The sequence below is a fragment of the Schistocerca gregaria genome, chromosome 3 (assembly GCF_023897955.1).
Source record: "Schistocerca gregaria isolate iqSchGreg1 chromosome 3, iqSchGreg1.2, whole genome shotgun sequence".
NCBI lineage: Eukaryota > Metazoa > Arthropoda > Insecta > Orthoptera > Acrididae > Schistocerca > Schistocerca gregaria.
Window position 1 is genome coordinate 551,328,154 of NC_064922.1, and position 18,385 is coordinate 551,346,538.

The window sequence follows — 18,385 nt, forward strand, 5'->3', positions numbered from 1 at the left end:
TCTCGTGTGATAAGTTCGCAAAGCTGCCTCCGGTAACTATTTATCAGACGCGTTATACCTTAAGCGGCTCGATTTTAACATGTAGCACCGGCAGAGTCTGGCTGTTTGGCCCTAAGTACAGTGTGTGCTAAGAAGGGAATGTTTCGTATTGAGAGATCATTCTTTGTCGTATAGAGAGTTACGCTACAGAGACGTGTCCGTCGCGTTGCAGGTGTGCGTGGAGCAGACGCAGCAGGAGGAGGTGTTCCTGCTGGCGACCAACTACCTGGACCGCTTCCTCAGCGTGTGCAGCGTGCCCAAGACGTGCCTGCAGCTGCTCGGCACCGCCTGCCTGCTGCTCGCCTCCAAGCTGCGCCAGTCGCAGAACACGCTGCTCAGCGCAGACATGCTCGTCCAGTACACCGACAACAGCATCACGCACGACCAGCTGCTGGTGAGTACTGCCTCCCTGCCTGCTGCGCGCGCCACTCTCTCGGGTCTATTGTTGTTCGCGGGGACACTTCTGAATAGGGCTCTCTCCAGCACTTGTGCGACCGAGACCACTTTGCAACAGAAAAGCCGATGGATTGGCCTCTCGACGCACGCCCGCCGTTTCAGAATTTGGGGGGGGGGGGGGGGGGAAGTAAGGGCTCCAGCGGAATCCAGCGATCGGTCATGTGCCAGCCAGTCTCCAGTCCCGCTTGATAAACACTCCAGCTGAACCCTACACTGATTCCAGAACTCCAGTTTACTTACGTAGTTATCCCCAGTGCCGAATGTAGGCCCCTCGCCGTAGTGCAGTACCGCCATCTAATATGAAATCTTAGTTATTAGACGGCGTCCTATTCCTCTTCAAACTTCTATAACACTCGACATTTCGACCCCTCTGTTGGAATCTTCTTCAGTATTTTCTGCTGTCCCCAACTGGTTGTTCGGCGTGGAGCTGTTGCGAGATCAAGAGAATGAAAAAAGTATTATTCTCAGTCTTCCTCGAATGGCCTTTGCTACAAACGTTCTTCGCTTTGACTTTAAAAATAATTTTGTTTCAGCGAAAAAGGGAAAGCTATCTAAGTAATCCACCATTTATGAAAAACCTCTGTGGTTAGTGTGTGCAGGTTACATACGGCGCATTATACGTCGTGGAGATATCCTTCAAAGCGGCTGTTTCCGTGACGTTCTCTCTCGTGTCAAACAAATCTGGAGACCATCGTGTCGCTCTTATTTCTATACCTTCAGTATCCCCTTCTAGACCTACTTGATACGAACTCCACACACTTGGGCAATATTTTAAGATGGGAAGCACAAGTGATTTGTGGCCTCTTTTGTAGACTGACTGCTGTCTTACAGTATCCTGTCAATCAGCCTAAGTTTGCTATATGCCTTATCCGTGACTAGGCCTATGAAGGCTCTGAGCACTATGCGACTTAACTTCCTAGGTCATCAGTCGCCGAGAACTTAGAATCAATTAAACCTAACTAACCTAAGGACATCACACACATTCATGCCCGATACAGGATTCTAACCTGCGACCGGAGCGGTCTCTCGGCTCCAGACTGTAGCGCCTATAACCGCACGGCCACTACGGCCGGCTAGGCCTATGAAGTCATTGCATATTACATCCGTACAGATTGTTAGACTCAGCTATTTGTATGAGTTCATTGATCACAGTTCTGACTCATTAATAGTGTAGTGACGGAATACTATGTTTTTCTGTCTTTGTTTTCAACATTTAAAGCAAATTACCTTACTTTGCACCACTTTGAAACCTCTTAAAAAACCGACTGAATATTTGAGCAGCTACTTTCACACTGGTCTTCATTATGTAGGTAGCGAAGATACAGATTCCGTTCGATGGTCATACAGAGTAGAATCGCTATCCGAGTGGGGCATAATCGCCGTGAGCATTGAGGCAATCATTCTACTGACACACCAGGTCGATGGTAACCGTTTGGTAAAGCACCGTGTCCTTATACGTGAAGAAGTCCATAACTGCCTGCTGCATGTCACAGTTCGACAGGAGTCGTCGACACTCCAAGGACCTTTTTTAAGGGACCGAAGGCGTGATAATCGCATGGGTCATCGGTCCCATCGCATTATGGCAGGATGGGGAAGGAAGTCGCCTGTGCACTTTCAGAGAAACCATCCTGGCATTTGCCTGAAACGATTTAGGGAAATCACTGAAAACCTAAATCAGGATGGCGAGAAGCGGGTCTGGACCGTCGTCCTTCCCGAATGCGAGTCCAGTGCGCTAACCACTGCGCCACCTCGCTCGGTCGTAATTTAGTAAATAAACATTGGTTTCCGGGAGTCAAGAAATACTGAATCCACCTGGCTGCCTCGGTCCCAGGTTTCGGGATGTCATTCGGAAAAGAAACAAGTTGCGTTTAGCACCGTCGAATCGATGCGAAAGGACTTCGTCTCTGTTGGAGACACCTTCTTCGGGGCTGAATTACTTGTCGGGAGCCTTACTCGGAGGGCAGCGACGCCTATCTACGACCGGCGACCCAGCCGACCGGGCTGCGATTGCAGCGAATGAATGGCTGCGATAGAGCCCCGTGGCGCCGGGACAGATAGCCGCTTCCTTCCTCCAGCCGTTCTCGGGCACCGTCGCCGCCGCCGTGCGCGCCCCCACCTTGAATCGCACCGCATTCCACGAGCTAAGAAACCGGCAGCAACTTTTCCATTGAGAAGTTTCCTCCCCAGACGGTGCAGGAGGCTATTTAGAAGGCCAGCGGAAGACGTAAGTGAGGGTCAGCGGCCAGTGGAAGACTGCTGCCTTCCGGAAGCCGGCCGAGTGTAGCGGGCAGGCCGGAAGCAGCGCCGCTGCTGCTACACGGGGACAATGGCGGCGAACAAAGGAGCAGCTGACACCCGGCTGCGTTCTGCGCATAATGCGTGCTTCCGCTGCCCGCCGCGAGCCTGCGCGTCGCCCGCCGCGCTTTCACACGCCGGCTGCGTACCTACGCACTGCGCAGCGCCGCCCCTCTGTTTACCTGCGCACTCTCCCTGTCTACCTTCGCTCTCTCGCCGTCCAGTTTCATTGCACCCCTCCTTGCTGTAAATGTAGTCCACGCGAATTGCGGTGAGTGTCGACCAGGAAATAACTGGTTCGATTTCGGAATCGATAAAGTGGCAAGAGAGTCTATAGCAGCGCCCCTGGCGTGTTGTTCCTGCACTGAGCTCGCTTCTCATGAGTGGTTGTTACTGTTTACATTCCAGCGCCAGAATCAGACGCGGATCGAGGGGGTGGGGGTGTCCGTCTTGCTTGGATAGGTCGCTAAGTTCAGCAATTGTCCGCGAAAGGGAACGGTCCCTAGTTTGATTCAGTTTTGATCAGAAAGGAAGTTTCTGTATTTGAAGATGAGTGTCCAGTGGCGTCGCTCTTTACGTCATATCGAGCATCCATTAATTTGAGTCTCTCTGACCTCCCCCCCCCCCCCCCCCAATGCGACACAATGTACTTAACCACTGAAGTAGACAAACCATTGAATTACATCGAAACATTTTTATTTTTTCATTTTCTTCTGGGTGGGCACACAGCCTCGATAAGTTTAGAAAAAGGCATTATCCCACCGGGCTGTACTTTACTTGGCCCTGCTGAAAAGTAATTTTTCTGTGCAAACTCGTAAAGCTTTTTAAATAAAACAAAACGTTCTTAACATTCTACATCTTTATTCTTCGCGTCTGCATATTTGTATACACCTGCCGTTCGAGGGTTCCGAATTGCAGCGTGTAACTTTAAGTTTCTGGGTGCGGTGGGGAAACAGCGTGCTGTAATCGAGTTTCGAATTCGAAGAGCTCATCCTCTCATGAAGCACCCTTTTTAACAGTGACAGTGCCGGACCACACACGAGCGCTGCAATAACGAGACGAGTACAATATACCCACATTTGTTGCAAGAGATGCACTTGAGAGAATGGGCTATGCCCGGAACTAGTAGTGTGAAATAAAGTATTACAGTCCGGTGGAATAGTGTGGTGCTGGTATTATAAAAACTCTAGGCGTCTGTGACACGTTAAATGCGGGGGTAATTATATTTCAGGGAGGGGGTTGCTTGGAAACTGTGATTCCTCATCCAGAACTGAACCTCCCCGAATCGGCGACTGGCAAAAAATGCGTGTTGTGAGTGCTGTCTGTACAGTTTGGCACATGGACGGCGAAAGTGACGTTACGAGGGTCTTCCCTTCATACACAAACTCGAAATGTGGCAACAGAATTAAGGAACTAGCAGTGATAATAGATTTTATAAATGACGGATGAAAAATTCGTTGTCAATGTTATTGGCAAAGAAACTGAATGGCCTGAGTATTAGAGAGAGAGAGAGACGGCAACTCATAGCGCAGTCTCGTTGTCTTTCTAAGTGTAAGCGCTAAGTAGCACCCAAAACTATTTTTCTCGTTTGAAGCCGGGTAGCGCAGTTGTTAGCGAACTGTACTCGCATTCGGGAGGACAACGTTCAAACCTGCGTCCGGACGTCCTGATTTAGGCTTCCGTGATTTTTTTTCTTTTTATTGCTTCAGGCAAGTGCCCGGGTGGTTCCTTTGAAAGGACACGCCGCTTTCCTTCCCTAATCCGTCTCTAATGACCAGGACTTTAAACATTGATCTCCTCCTCCTTTCTCGTATCATAGGTCTCACTTTTGAAAACAATTTTAATTAAAAAACGATTAAATTAGTACCGATCTGATTAGAATGTGATTTGTATGGTTCAACGTTGTGACAGATACTGCTGGTGGGCTGTCGTCACTTTGCTCTGTCCTCTTGCAGCGAAAAAGTCTCTCTCTCTTACAAAAAATCTGAAATTCACTTCTCTATATTACCACTAAGCATGTGATAAATCTCTTCTTAAAAACTTTCCCACGCGGGACACTGCTTCAAACTTATCACGTCATATCTGGAAACAACTCAATGAAACTTTTTTGGTTGTTGATTGCCTAGGCACTGATCTCCAATTCATTATAACTAGAAAAAAAATAGTTTTGTGACTGCAGTAACGGGGGGAGACGCACACTTGACAAGGTTCAGCTTGTACTTAACCAAAAAGCCAACAGAGCGATGAGCTGGTGATCGAGAAAGAACTGAAATTACCTGGTTGCTGGGCGCTGTCACTCGCCACGCTGAAACGTCAAACACGTGATCGAAGACTAACCGGCTGCGCGGTTTTTTGTTTTGGTTCCTCTAGCGACGTGCGACGGTAAAGTAGCCCACGTATTGGGAAATGCAGACACGTGCCTGCGTCCAGACAATGAAACTAATTGCGTCATTTTTTGAGGCAGTAATAATAGCTTTATTGGTGCCGCTCCGAATAGGTTGAAAACAGAACCGGATTTTCAGCACAGGGCGAAATTGCTTCCCAGCGAACACACTGTTTATCGATACAAAGTTATTCCATGACTCCCATATGCGGCGTCATTACACGACCGTATATCTTGGAGCGCGGGGTGCTCCTTCCGACGTTCCATATGCATACAATGAGGGCGATGCATAATCTCGGAGGTCAGCCGGTGTCCACCGGCGCAGCCTCGCCTCCGTCCGCGGTGACGGCCTAGCATTGTGGCGCTGCTGCCCTGCTCGCTTTTTTACCTATTTATTTATTTACTTGCTTACTTACATGGCCGCCCTCGCCGCGAGGGTCACTCGATAACACCGGCGGATTGTCTTTCACGCAGTGGCCGGCCGGCGGCCTCGCCAGTGGCTGTCTTCTTTGTGTGTAAGCGTCGGGGGCGCGGCGTTAATTCTTACTTCCTCCATAAAAGCAGTTGACCTCCCACCTCCGAACTTGAGTGGTCCGCGGGAAGCGCAGACGCGGCCGCGCCGAGTTCGGCCGGAGTTTCGTCACCGTCATCGTAGACGGTTGCGGCGGTCGCGTTGAGAGCGAACTGGCGTCCCTGTCTATTAATAGGCGGCGGTGAGTCAGTGGCGTGGTGAACCGAGTCCAGTGCGTCTCGTCGCCACGACTGCCCGCGTGAGCCGCTGTTCAGTCAACAGCGCATTTCGCTCTGGAGGGATGAAAGTAGTGGGTGCTTTGTTCGAGGAGGCCGCACACATCCATACTAACGCGTAACCGTCTTAACATTTTGCACATGCGTGCACTAGTCGCCTTCGCCCCCTCACAGTTGAAGCACATAAATGTTTGATTGTATTTCCACGTGGTGGGTGCTTGGGTAGGGTCCGCAAGTGTGGACAACCAGGGCGAACTGGTACATCTTTTCCCTTGAACTTTATGCGTAGGCCGGTTTTGGAAACTTCATATTACCATTATCAATGCTGTTTGATGCGGCAGAAGACTCCATACCACTTATAAGAGCCAGTACATCACAGTCGTATCACAACTGGTTCATGACGATGAAATTTAGAAATTTGTAGCAAGTTCCTGTGGGACCAAACTCTTGAGGTCATCGGTCCCTAGGCTTACACACTACTTAAACTAACTTACGCTAAGAACAACACACGCTCATGCCCGAGGGAGGACTCGAACTTCCGAAAGGGGGAGCTGCGCGAACCGTGGCTCGGCACCACAGACCGCGTTGCTACCCCGCGCGGCGTGATATAGAGCGGTGCCGGCCATATGTGGTATGAACTATACAGTGTTGATGGTGGAAATATCTTTACGGAACCAGTGTCCCGAAGAATATTTGTACTTGTTCAGTGGACCTTCGTATCGAGAAAAATATCGCAAGGGCTACTGACGCTGAAAGAGATCTAATTTGGGCACCCCCACAGCCCACGCTCTGCCGATAACGTCCCAATCTTTGTTTAATTGTCGTCGGTGCTTATCCTGTTTCGTTTATTAAGATTAACATGACTGTATACACACAGACACACACACATACACACACACACATTCAAAACACGCAACAACATTTCGATTTCTTGAAACACTAACGCGATCCATTTTTTATTGATCCATGACCCAACGATGAAAAGCGTAACAAACTAAGCAACAAACACAAGATATCGTACGGATATGGTCGACTTACATATAATCGAATTAAATTCAGGAGGAAATAGTGTCTTACATGCAGCTGCGAAAACAAACGCAGTCGCGTTCTCGCATGCGCAGATTATAGGAACGCTTAAGGGTACACGATCGAAAGCCTCAAGCCGCTCCGTTGAACAAGTGGCTCAGTAATAATTTTACAAATATACAAATCCAGTGGTCCGTACTTCGCTCGGCGCTCGGTCCAAGAATTTTTTTTCCGTCGCTTATCACTTACTGCACTTCTTGCAAGGATTAGTTAATGTGGGAAACGCCAGGCTGCACAGTGATTCGCAGTCAATGTTATACTCTAGGTCTCCCTCTAACTGGCTGGGTAAGCCAGTTCGGGGGAGAGCAGGGGGACGTCACTATCGGATTGATGACATATCTCTGTACCTTTTGACTTAATACATCTACCTACACGTACACACTCCGCAAGTCACCGTATTGTATATGGCGGAGGATACGTGTGCTATTATTAGCCATTTCCTTTCCTATTCCACTCGCAGACGGTGCGAGGGAAAAACGACCATCTACATGCTTCATTACGAACGCCAGTTTCTCTTGTCTTCGCGGTCCTTACTCGAAATATACGTTCGTGATAATAGAACTGTCCCGCCGTGAGCTGCAAATGTCTGTTTTTCATATTTTCTCAATAGTATTTAGCGAAAAGTGTTCTCTTGCCAGCATGTACTTTATGTCTAGCAACTAACCCACCATAATCCCAATCGGCAGAGAAACGTGAGTTTCCCTCACTTCCATCAGATCGACTTTGCTTCCACAGAATGACGAAATAAATGTATGCGCTTGTTTGGCAGTGCCAAAAGTCGTCTGGTGGAACAGCGACGGGACTTGCGTAGCAGGCGAGAGCAGGCGCGAAGAAGCAGCCCCTCTGTGTCGTAAACGCCTCGTGTTTTCAAGATCGCTGGAGTGGATCCAGTTGGCCGGGAAGATAAGAGGAGCAGATGGGAGAGCTAGGCATTTCCGCTTTGAGGCAGAAGCGAGATAGCGCATTATCGGGAAGACGCTGCGCTGGCGAACACCCCTGCTCGTTGAGTCTCATTACGGCATGCGCCAGTTAGTGAAGGACTGGAGCCCCAGGCAGCCGCGGCCGGCCTGTCCCACTGCGGCCGGCTGTCCCTCCGGCCAGCGACAGCGACGGCATCCCCGCGTGCAGATCCCCAGCGCCCTGTGACTCTCTCACAGCGCCAGCTGCCCCGCTACCCCTCGAGCCACAATGGGCTCCCTTTCCCACCGACTCGTTAATGACGCTCGTATCAGCCGACTCTGAATAGCGGCAGCTGGAGGGATTGCGTCGCTCCCGCGTTACCGACGAGGGCGACGTGAAAATTGCTCGTCCTGCGGCGGAGACGACTGATATTCATATTTTGTTATTTTTGTGGTGGGACATGTTGCGCAATCTCGTTAATCGAATGCTAAACTGTTCTGCTGAATAGCTTCGTTAGTATGACTTTTAAGTTCACATCGATAAGCTGTTATATCGTGCAGGCACATCTTCTTTAAGAAAATTAATGGTTCAGCCACATTAAAATTATTATTGATGAAAATGCGCACAGTCTGCAAATACAGGTACCAATACGAATACAAAGCCGAGTAACATTACTCTAGTCCAAGTTTTATTCATCATCATTTTCGTGAGACTTTGCCCCACTTCAACGCGGGATTTGGCGATGTTAGTGTCAGAGGTTGGCCGGATGCCATTCCTGTTTCCACCTTACACCCCCGCGGGCCGGAATTGGTGTACCTCTGCTGTCTGCGACTGGTGTAACTGAGGCGGGGCCTAGGTACCTGCTCGGTATTCACCTAGTGGGATGTGGAAAACCGCCTAAAAACCACATCCGGGCTGGTCGGCACATCGGCCTTCGTCGGTGCGCCGGGTGGATTCCATTCGAAGCCAGCGCGCCTACCCAAGAAGCAGCGCATTAGTGTTCTCGGCTAACCTGGCGGGTCTAGTACAAGTTTTATTATTGACACTATTCATTTTCTGCAATTTTTTGCATATCTTTTACCGTGTTCAAAAAAATGGTTCAAATGGCTCTGAGCACTATGGGACTCAACTGCTGTGGTCATTAGTCCCCTAGAACTTAGAACTACTTAAACCTAACTAACCTAAGGACATCACACACATCCATGCCCGAGGCAGGATTCGAACCTGTGACCGTAGCAGTCGCACGGTTCCGGACTGCGCGCCTAGAACCGCGAGACCACCGCGGCCGGCTTTACCGTGTTCATTGCACAGTGCACACACCAGTATTCATTCGATTGGTGGAGTCTCTTGTTTCGGCAGAACTTATGGTGGAATCCATGTCTCACATATCGTATTACCACGTGTCGGAGTTTGTAATTTGCCTGTTTCCACTCTTCTGTCATTATGGCGTCGGTTGAGCACAAGTCGTTGCAAATAGAGTTGTGTTTTCTCACACTATTTAGCGTGTGCTTTCGTAGAACTTGGTCTTTGGCGGAAGAGCTCTTCTGTGGAGAAGGTTTCTTTCATTACTAATTTGAAAATATGTTCACATTACAAATGACACTTTTCGGAATAGCAGGATTTCATCTTCAGACACACGGAATCACAAGAATCACAATAAGTCGGCACATTCGTATTCTTGTAACGATATACGTCCCAAGACATAAACTTGCTCTTTCGATACGCGTCAGTTTTAATGTGAGCAGTGGTTAACAATTTAAATGTAGCTCAGCCAAAATATCCTCGTACATTCTAGAAATTACAACCGCGACTTTGCTTCCATCTAGGTATGGATAAAGTAAGTTCCTTTGCTCTGCACTACTTATCACCAACGGAAATTCATCCAAATCAGATATATGTTTGCAAGCAGACTTACTTTTTCAACTGCTCACGAAACAGGGAGAGACTTGTGAAACTTCTTCGTGGTTCTCTTGATATTTACACACGTGAATGACATCTCAAAACATCAACCTCGCACGAAACATCGAGGAAGTACGCAATGTAATAAATGGAGTTTAGTGATTAAAGTTATACGAAACAGCCGATTTCCTAGCCATATCGTAAGAGGGAGTGCAATACATGTTGTGAAGAACTAACACGAGGAATGGAAACGCTGACCAAATGCAAACACCGTGCACTTAAAGCTGGTGGCCCTGCGCCGCAAAATTATGAAGCCGCATTCATCAGCCGGAAGGGTTATGCGCCGCGTTTTCTTGGATGTAACACATTTACCCTTTTGATTAGCTCAAGAAGATAAATCAATAGGCAGTAAATGCATTGCAAGTCGTTCTCGTCAACTAAATGAAAAAAATATTGAAGAGGTGTACGCAGCGAAAGAACAAAAAAATCAACTGACCGCAAAGAAAGTTTGGTAGGGGTGAACTGAGGAGTTTGCAGTACGCGTTGATGGAAAACGCATCCTATTCGGTAGAAAAATGTCCGGCAATTGTTTTGGGTCTAATGAAGAGGTTACGAGCGCAGGAGATGGTCATACTGCAGGCCTTCCAAAACCGTCAAGAACATAATCTACTTACTGGATAGAAATTGAACAAAAATGCATTTACCTAAAGGCGATTAATTTAAATATTATCTCGTCCGACTTCTTAGCGTATCGAGCTTCATACGAAGAACGGACTGTGCACATGGCCCCGTGCTCGCTCTTTACGGGACGCACGCTGTAATCCGTTGTGTCCATTAACGCTATGACCAAGTATTCACGACAGGCTAATGTCCTGCTGGCGAAAGTATGTGCTCAGTTGCCAAGAGTTCTCAAATAACATTCCGTACGTCATCCCGTTAGCGCAGTGCGTCATAGAATGCCGCACCTGTCCTACCCGATGGACCGGTGAATGTTCATTGAGTTATTGCCCGAGTTACTCATTGTTGACGGCGCCACGTTATTCGAGGAAACTTACATTCCCATCCCAATCCAGAATATAGGCTCTTCCAGCTTGTTTACTAAGGAAACTATTCTTACACGGCAATATAAACGCAGCGTATAAAAGCCACTAGTTCACCGTTTCCGATACTTTTGGCACGCGGGAAAACTCGTGTGTCATATCCATACAATGCTCCCTGTTTGCTGCTTGAAGAGTTGGCAGTACCGTGAAAAATGTTAATCGCCAAAGATTGTTTTAGAAAGGCGATCTGCATATTTTCGCTTTCAGGAAGTTCTTTCCAATTCCTGGCATTTTCTGTGACACGTGCCGTTTTTGTGAACACCTGTGTCCCTCTGCGTGTTGTTACGTTTGACGTTTCGACAGATAAATGGTATGAATTATGGAACATACATTAAACAGTAGTTTCATCATCTGACACTCTGACCTAATCGCATAATAAAAGCACGAAGGCCTGCCGTGTGTGATGGTCACAAAAGCCATCAAAAAATTTCTACTTGCCAGCGTCGTGCGCCACCAAAAATATTCAGTACCACCTATATAGATGAACTATTACAACAGTACTCTGAAACGATGAAGGCAGTGTCGGTAGTCATTACGCGAGAGTATGCAAATTCCTTGGAACTATATGCCAGACTCGACCAAAACACAGTGCTACAGTTAGATTTCGAGGTCTGTAACATATTAGAATATGCTAGTCTTTAGCATATTAGAATATTAAGCACCCCGTTCGTTTTGAGGCAAATGTGCAATGCACGCTAGTCTACATGACAAGACATTTTTCGAAATCGATTCCGATTCAGTTACGATGTGTTAGTGACCCAATGAAATCCGATATTGGAAGTTAATAGAGTTAATAACTTACGTGACTGCTTAAATAACCGTAGTAGAAAATGATGGCGAGGAACATGGCAGCGATTCATCGACCTTACATTGTTAGACAGATAACCAAACCAACATATGCAGAGCATATCTTCATATTTTTGTTTGCGACGTATTTATCCAGAAAGAATATTAAAAAAAGGACGAATACCCTTGTTTGTTGCAAGACAAATACAGAAAGCAGTTATTCCTTCCCAAATATTCCCAATTGCGAACTTCTTTGTCTCACTTCTGTTTCGCTTGGGTTTAGCCGGTTCGCTTGAGTGTTTGTCATCATACGCGCGCTCAAAATATGTTCCTTAATGCTCTGCACACAGCGACATAAGAGAGACACATCTGGAGTTCTGTAGCAATTTGATAAGAGTTATTTTTAACAATAACAAAGAGCTAACCTTACGAATGAGTGCCTCTAAGCAAAGAAGCTATTTTGGAAGCGGATCATCAGATGACTGGCAGAAAACATTGCATACACACACCTTAGGGGTCCAACGCACACGGGCAGGTTAACATCAATTTTTCATCATATTTGTATAATTTAAGATATGTAAAAAAAACAGTATGGAACGTGGTGTCAGGAATAATTAAGAACGTCTTCAGTTAACATTTTTGTTTCACTAGTTCCCCTAGAAGTGGCGACCACAACTGGGAACCAGGAACGTTTGAATGAATTTTATTCATCAGAATAGATGTTTTTGGAAAGCCTACAACTGTTATTCATTCTTATAAACGGTAATGAAACATTGCACCACTTACATATTTTTCATGCTTCGGCAGACGCACATTGAGAATTTCTCATACGCATGATCAAATATTTACGTTAGTATTTTTGTGTTGTGGAGCCTGTCCTGCACTGTAGCCGTCTTCTCCGTTATGCAGAAAACAAGACACATGCGCCGGCCGGAATGGCCCACCGGTTCTAAGCGCTACAGTCGGGAACCGCGCGACCGCTACGGTCGCAGGTTCGAATCCTGCCTCGGGCATGGATGTGTGTGAAGTCCTTAGGTTAGTTAGGTTTAAGTAGTTCTAAGTTATAGGGGGATGTAGGCTGCAGTAGGTACTGGGAGATGAAGAAGCTTGCACAGGATAGAGTACCATGGAGAGCTGCATCAAACCAGTCTCAGGACTGAAGACCACAACAACAACAAGTTATAGGGGACTGATGACCTCAGAAGTTAAGTCCCTTAGTGCTCAGAACCATTTTTAAGACACATACAAACATCATTCCAACTGTTTGTGTTCGTGTTTTTTTCTGCATAATGTAGCAGGCACTGTACAGTACCTTAACCTCAAAAAGGCGGCACGATACAGTGGAAGAGAGGCACCAAACAGATATAAACAGCACATAAAATACTTCAATAAATATTTTCACTTAACAGTAAGAATAAATTCTTGAAACATTTAATGCTACGCATGAAAAACATACGTACCAGGAGCATTGTTTCATTATTTAAGTCAGAAACATTTGAGCAACGCAAAGAGAGTAGTGGTATCAACTAGCGCTACGGGCGGTCAGCCAACGAAACACGCGAAATAAGCGTTCCAGTAAACCCAAAGGGTTCTGACGGTCGAAACTATCACGAAGCTTCGTTTACGCAGTAGATACAGTTTGAAAACGGTTGCACTCGTTTGTGATAGCTTTACTCGAACGAACCTAACGGCTGGCGAGCACAATTCTATCGGGGCGAGTTCGCAGGGTCACATCTGTAGTGTGCACGGCTCCATTGTTCGCCATGCACTGCTTGAAAGGCGCAGAGAAACTGCGAGCTTGCGATAGTAAATCGCTTGTGTGCTTAGAGCCTCAGACGCCTACACCGCCGGCCAGCGTGGCAGAGCGGTTCTAGGTTCAGTCTGGAACCGCGCGACCGCTACGGTCGCAGGTTCGAATCCTGCCTCGGGCATGGATGTGTGTGATGTCCTTAGTTTAGTTAGGTTTAAGTAGTTCTAAGTTCTAGGGGACTGATGGCCTCAGCAGTTAAGTCCCATAGTGCTCAGAGCCATCTGAACCATTTGAACGCCTACACCGCGCCGCCTCTGTGGGGCAAAACCAGTACAAAATGACGCCTAGTATAGCAGGAAAGCCTCAGCGGACTTTTTCTGACGAAAGTTGTTTCGCATAAGGTGATCTATCTACCCTAATTCCGCATACATTTGATGGAAATACGTTTTGTAACACTGTATATTGGCTTTTAGCCAATGACCGATTTGACCTAGGACCAAAACAGTTTGTTGTTTGCTCGTAATGATTCGACTGGGAGCGAGACTGAGTGGCAGCCACGTATGAAGCGTGCAGTGCGGACTAGCGGTGCAGTTATAATAAAGGGGAAGACGATCCCCCGACACTGGCCACATATGTCGGGAGCGCCAGTGCGGTGTGTGGGTCCCGCTACTGCTGTTGACGACAGCTGGCCGCCATGGGGCGCTGCTCCCCTCGGGCCCTCGGCTTCGTCGCCTTTCCGGTCAGTTGGGCCGGCCGGGCAGGCAGCTGTGGCGACGGCCAGCCCGCATGGCCCGCATGCAGCCGCGGGTCGCTGCTCGGCCACCAGAACAGAACGCGCACCGCCGCTTTCCGCGGCCGCCCGCACACCGGAAGCACGCGCTGCCCCTCATGCTGGTGCTTCCTCGCTCCGGCTTCCGGCCGCCCCAAGGAGCTAATCCGCATCGGCCAACCAACCTAACGTCGTAAGCTTCCAGTAACAGCCCCTTTTATAAGAGCAACTTTCGCCTCGCAGAATGATTTAGCGGTGGTGCCTCCGGATCACGGGTCTAGGGTTCGATTCCCAGCCTGGTTGGTGATTTTGTCTGCCCGGGGACTGGGTGTTTGTGTTGTATTCATCATTCGTGACAGCGGCTAGATTGGACTGTGTAAAAATGGGGACTTTGTACGGGCGACGATGACCGCGCAGTTGAGCGCCCCACAAACCATACATGATCATCACCATATCTACATGATACGAAAAGTGGCAACTGACCCTAAAGAATGAAAAGTGTGAGGTCGTCCACATGCAAGGAAATGAAATGAGCGTTTGGCGTAATTGGCCGGGAGGCCCCTTGCGTGGCAGGTCCGGCCCCCTTGGTACAGGTCTTATTACATTCTACACCACATCGGGCGACCTGCGCGCCAGTTGGGGATGAAATGATGATGAAGATAACACAACACCCAGTCCCTGAGCCGAGAAAATCCCCGACCCAGCCGGGAATCGAACCCGGGCCCGTAGGACGGCAATCCGTCACGCTGACCACTCATCTATGAATATCAAAAAGGATTCGGTAAATTCCGGTTACACGACAAATCACGCAATTCTAAGCGCTGTCATTTCAACTAAATACCTAGGAATTGCACTTACGAACAAGTTAAATTGGAATGATAGCGTTTCATTGCCAGAAGACTTAAAAGGGTCTATTAAAGAGACCATTTAGTTTCATTTGATTAAACACCTATGGCTGAGTCGCAAGCAGGATCCCCTGTTTCGTTCGATGTTGAGGTGCTATTCCAATATAGTTGGAGAGCCTCTGCAAGGCCGTTTAGGTGAAATAGCGCGAGAGGGTTGAGGCACGAATGGGAACCTGGATTGAGGAGGAATGCGTGCTTGGGTAGTCCGTGCAGTTATACAAATCGATTGTGCCAAGGTGGCGTAGTGGTTGCGCATCTGCCTAGTGAGCAGGAGACCTGGGTTCAAATCTCGATGTCGGCAATATTCTAAAGAGACTGTCTACAACTACGGTTGTCCTTCCTCTGCTTGAGTATTGCTGTTGAGCACAGGATCCATACCAGGCAGGATTGATGGAGGACATCCGAAAAGTTCCAAGGAGAGCAGCTCGTTTTGTATTACCTCGAATCTGGAGAGGAATGTCACGGACATGCTACGCGAGCTGATCTGACGATCTTTAAAACAAAGACGTTCTTCGTTGAGGCGAGATCATTTCCCGAAATACTTGGGTGATAGCCGCCTACACAGGGAGGAATGACCATTGTAATAAAATAAGAGAAATAAGAGCCCACACTGAAAGATTTAAGTGTTCGTTTTCCCCGCGTGCTGTTCGGGAGTGGAACAGTCGAGAAATAAAGTGAAAGTGGTAAGATGAACCGTCTGCCACGCTTTTAAGTGTGAATTATAGAGTAATCATGTACATGTAAATATAGACAACTAGCGGCGACTAAGTCTACTCCATACGAGCATACGTGTATCAAACCAACTGAGTGACTTGGCTGAAGAGTTTCTTATAAACAGAACGCAGCACGACATTCTCAGTGGAGAGAAGTCTTTGGACGTAGAAGTTACTTTGTGCATATCCCAAGGGATTACAAGTCTGTTACATTTCACAATATATGTAAATGACATAGTAGACAATATCGTAAGTTCCATGAGGCTTTCAGTGGATGACGTATATCCAGAAGTCGCAGCGCAAGAATATTGTAGCGAAATGGATCAAGATTCTAGGGAGCAGCAATTGACCCTCAACATAAATATAACGTATTGCGTATACATCCACAGAAAAATCCATTATTGTATTATTACACGATTGCAGGACTATCACCGGAAGCAGTTACTTCTATAAAATTTGATAGATTTGCACCTGGTGGCCAAAATTTGAACTATTTTCCCCAGTGTAAATCGGTTCCGCTTTAACGCAGTATCACCGCATACGATAATTACAGCATACATTGGACTTTCGTGGGTAGCTGCACTTTAATTATAACCATCTGGTACTTCCTCGAGTGTTTGTCTGTTGCATAAATTTTATGGCAAGTAAATTTTATGGCAAGTTCAGTTTGACCGGACAGCATAGTTTACCACGCAAAATTTAGGTAACCCAGATAACGTCTTGTCAGTCCACAATAGGAGCAATGGTATGGCGCTTACACAGTTGAGGCCTACTCTAATTCGTGCGGCTCGGCCCCCGGCGGTGCAGTGTTTGCATCGCAGACGGGACCGAATCACTGGCGGTGCCGCCCGCACAGAATGGCCAATTAACATACTAATCCAACACATTCCATTGTGGCCGTGATTTATCGCGCTGCCCCCTCCCTCGGCCCCCACCGCCGCCGCCGCAGCCCTCCCATTCCCGGCGGTGTTACTTATATACCTGTCCGCCGCGCACACCGTGCCTGACAAGTTGTGCTCCGGCCGATTACGTTACGCCCACCGGCCCACAATTGCCGACTCAGCCAGAAGCCTCCAACGTCTCCGCGAGTGACTTCGTGTCGCCCTATGATAGCCGGCAATTTGTCTGAGTTCGCGAGGAAATGAAATCGCGAAACTTGTATATATCAACAGGAACAAGAATATAAAATCAGTTAACTACACGGTGACTGGAAGACCAAGAATGAAGAGCTAGGATTAAAAAGGGTGTAAGACAGGAATGTAGTCTTTCGCCCCTACTGTTCAGTCTGTACATCGAAGAAGCAATGACGGAAATAAAGATGTAAAGATAACCGATACAGAAAACTGTTAAAATGAGGAGAAAAGTGCGGCACGCGTTTGTCGTTTTCCAAACGCGAAGATGACTCATTTGCACAAATGCAGTACGCACCCTAGCCTCAACGGCAAGTTGCGGAGTTCGGGTAGGAGGATTAGTGGAACCTTCCTCGACCTTTTAGATCTTATCGCGCGCAGTACCTGGAAAATCCCTGGCCCTCTGTTGCCCTTTCCCCGACGCGAAAATGTGAAGGCGCTGGGCAACTGCATGTGAAGAGCTGACGGTACATCGCTATCCAGCAACCGTCCGGCATCGCTTTCTCGAGTGCTGCCCGTGGATGACTGGAAGCTCCGGGGTTGACGAATTCTGACCTTCTATCGTGTATGTGTGTAACAAACGCGTGCCTCAGTTTTCTCCTCATTTTAACAGTTCTCTGAATAGGTTCACTTTTACATCTTTACTTCCGTACTCAGGCTAGACGCGACCAGACAGGTGCCAGATTTTCATACGCTCTGTTTTCTTCATCGACTTCGTCGCCAGTGTCTTCAGTGCCTTTTTACGCTTGTCAGATACCTATCATCATCCCATGACTGCAGTACCAAATCTTATACGTCTAGCGTCTTAACAGTACCGTAGCGTAACACCAAATCCTTCTCCATCTCCTACGTTTGGGCCATACGATTGTGGAACAAACTTGGATCTCATCCAAAACCACTGTGCGTTCAAGAGGAGATTAAAGGTCTATTTATTGCCATCGGCGTAGCTCCCCTGTCGGCACATGCCAGCTGTTTCCTTTCTCTCCATCTGGGTACCAGTATCTCTGCTACACTGTCAAGTATCCACGCTCTCCTACTCGTTTCCATTTGTTTCCTTCCATCTCATCTGCTATCCTTACCATATTATTTCTCGCTCTTCCTCTGAGCAGTCATCCTTTTCTCCCTATCGATTTCATCTGTACTGCTGCAACACATTTCTTTTACATGTCATTACTCACATTCGACGAGAACGTAATGGAGAATCCTCCAACACCATGTTAATAAGGCCATATTTCTTATATATATACCAGTTAGGATCACGTAAAACTCCAACTTGTCTTCTTTCTTAGTTGTTTCATATTTTTCCAGGACTCCATGTTCTCCATGTTGTCTTTTCCTTTCTTCTGTCGACGTCGTTACCGAATTTCTTATTTCTTCTGCCTTCAAAGCCTTCTAAATTCAATGTTTTTTGTTTTTTACTTAAAGAA

The 18,385-nt window shown here is 47.5% G+C and overlaps 1 protein-coding gene across 1 annotated transcript in view; it reads left to right on the forward strand.

The window, feature by feature from the left end:
* LOC126354850 (G1/S-specific cyclin-D2-like) overlaps positions 1-18,385 on the forward strand; it is a 52,588-nt gene that overhangs the window by 12,688 nt on the left and 21,515 nt on the right. Inside the window, exon 2 of the mRNA XM_050004838.1 lies at positions 212-433. Coding sequence (XP_049860795.1) covers positions 212-433 — 222 coding nt within the window. The remainder of the gene's footprint in view (positions 1-211; positions 434-18,385) is intronic.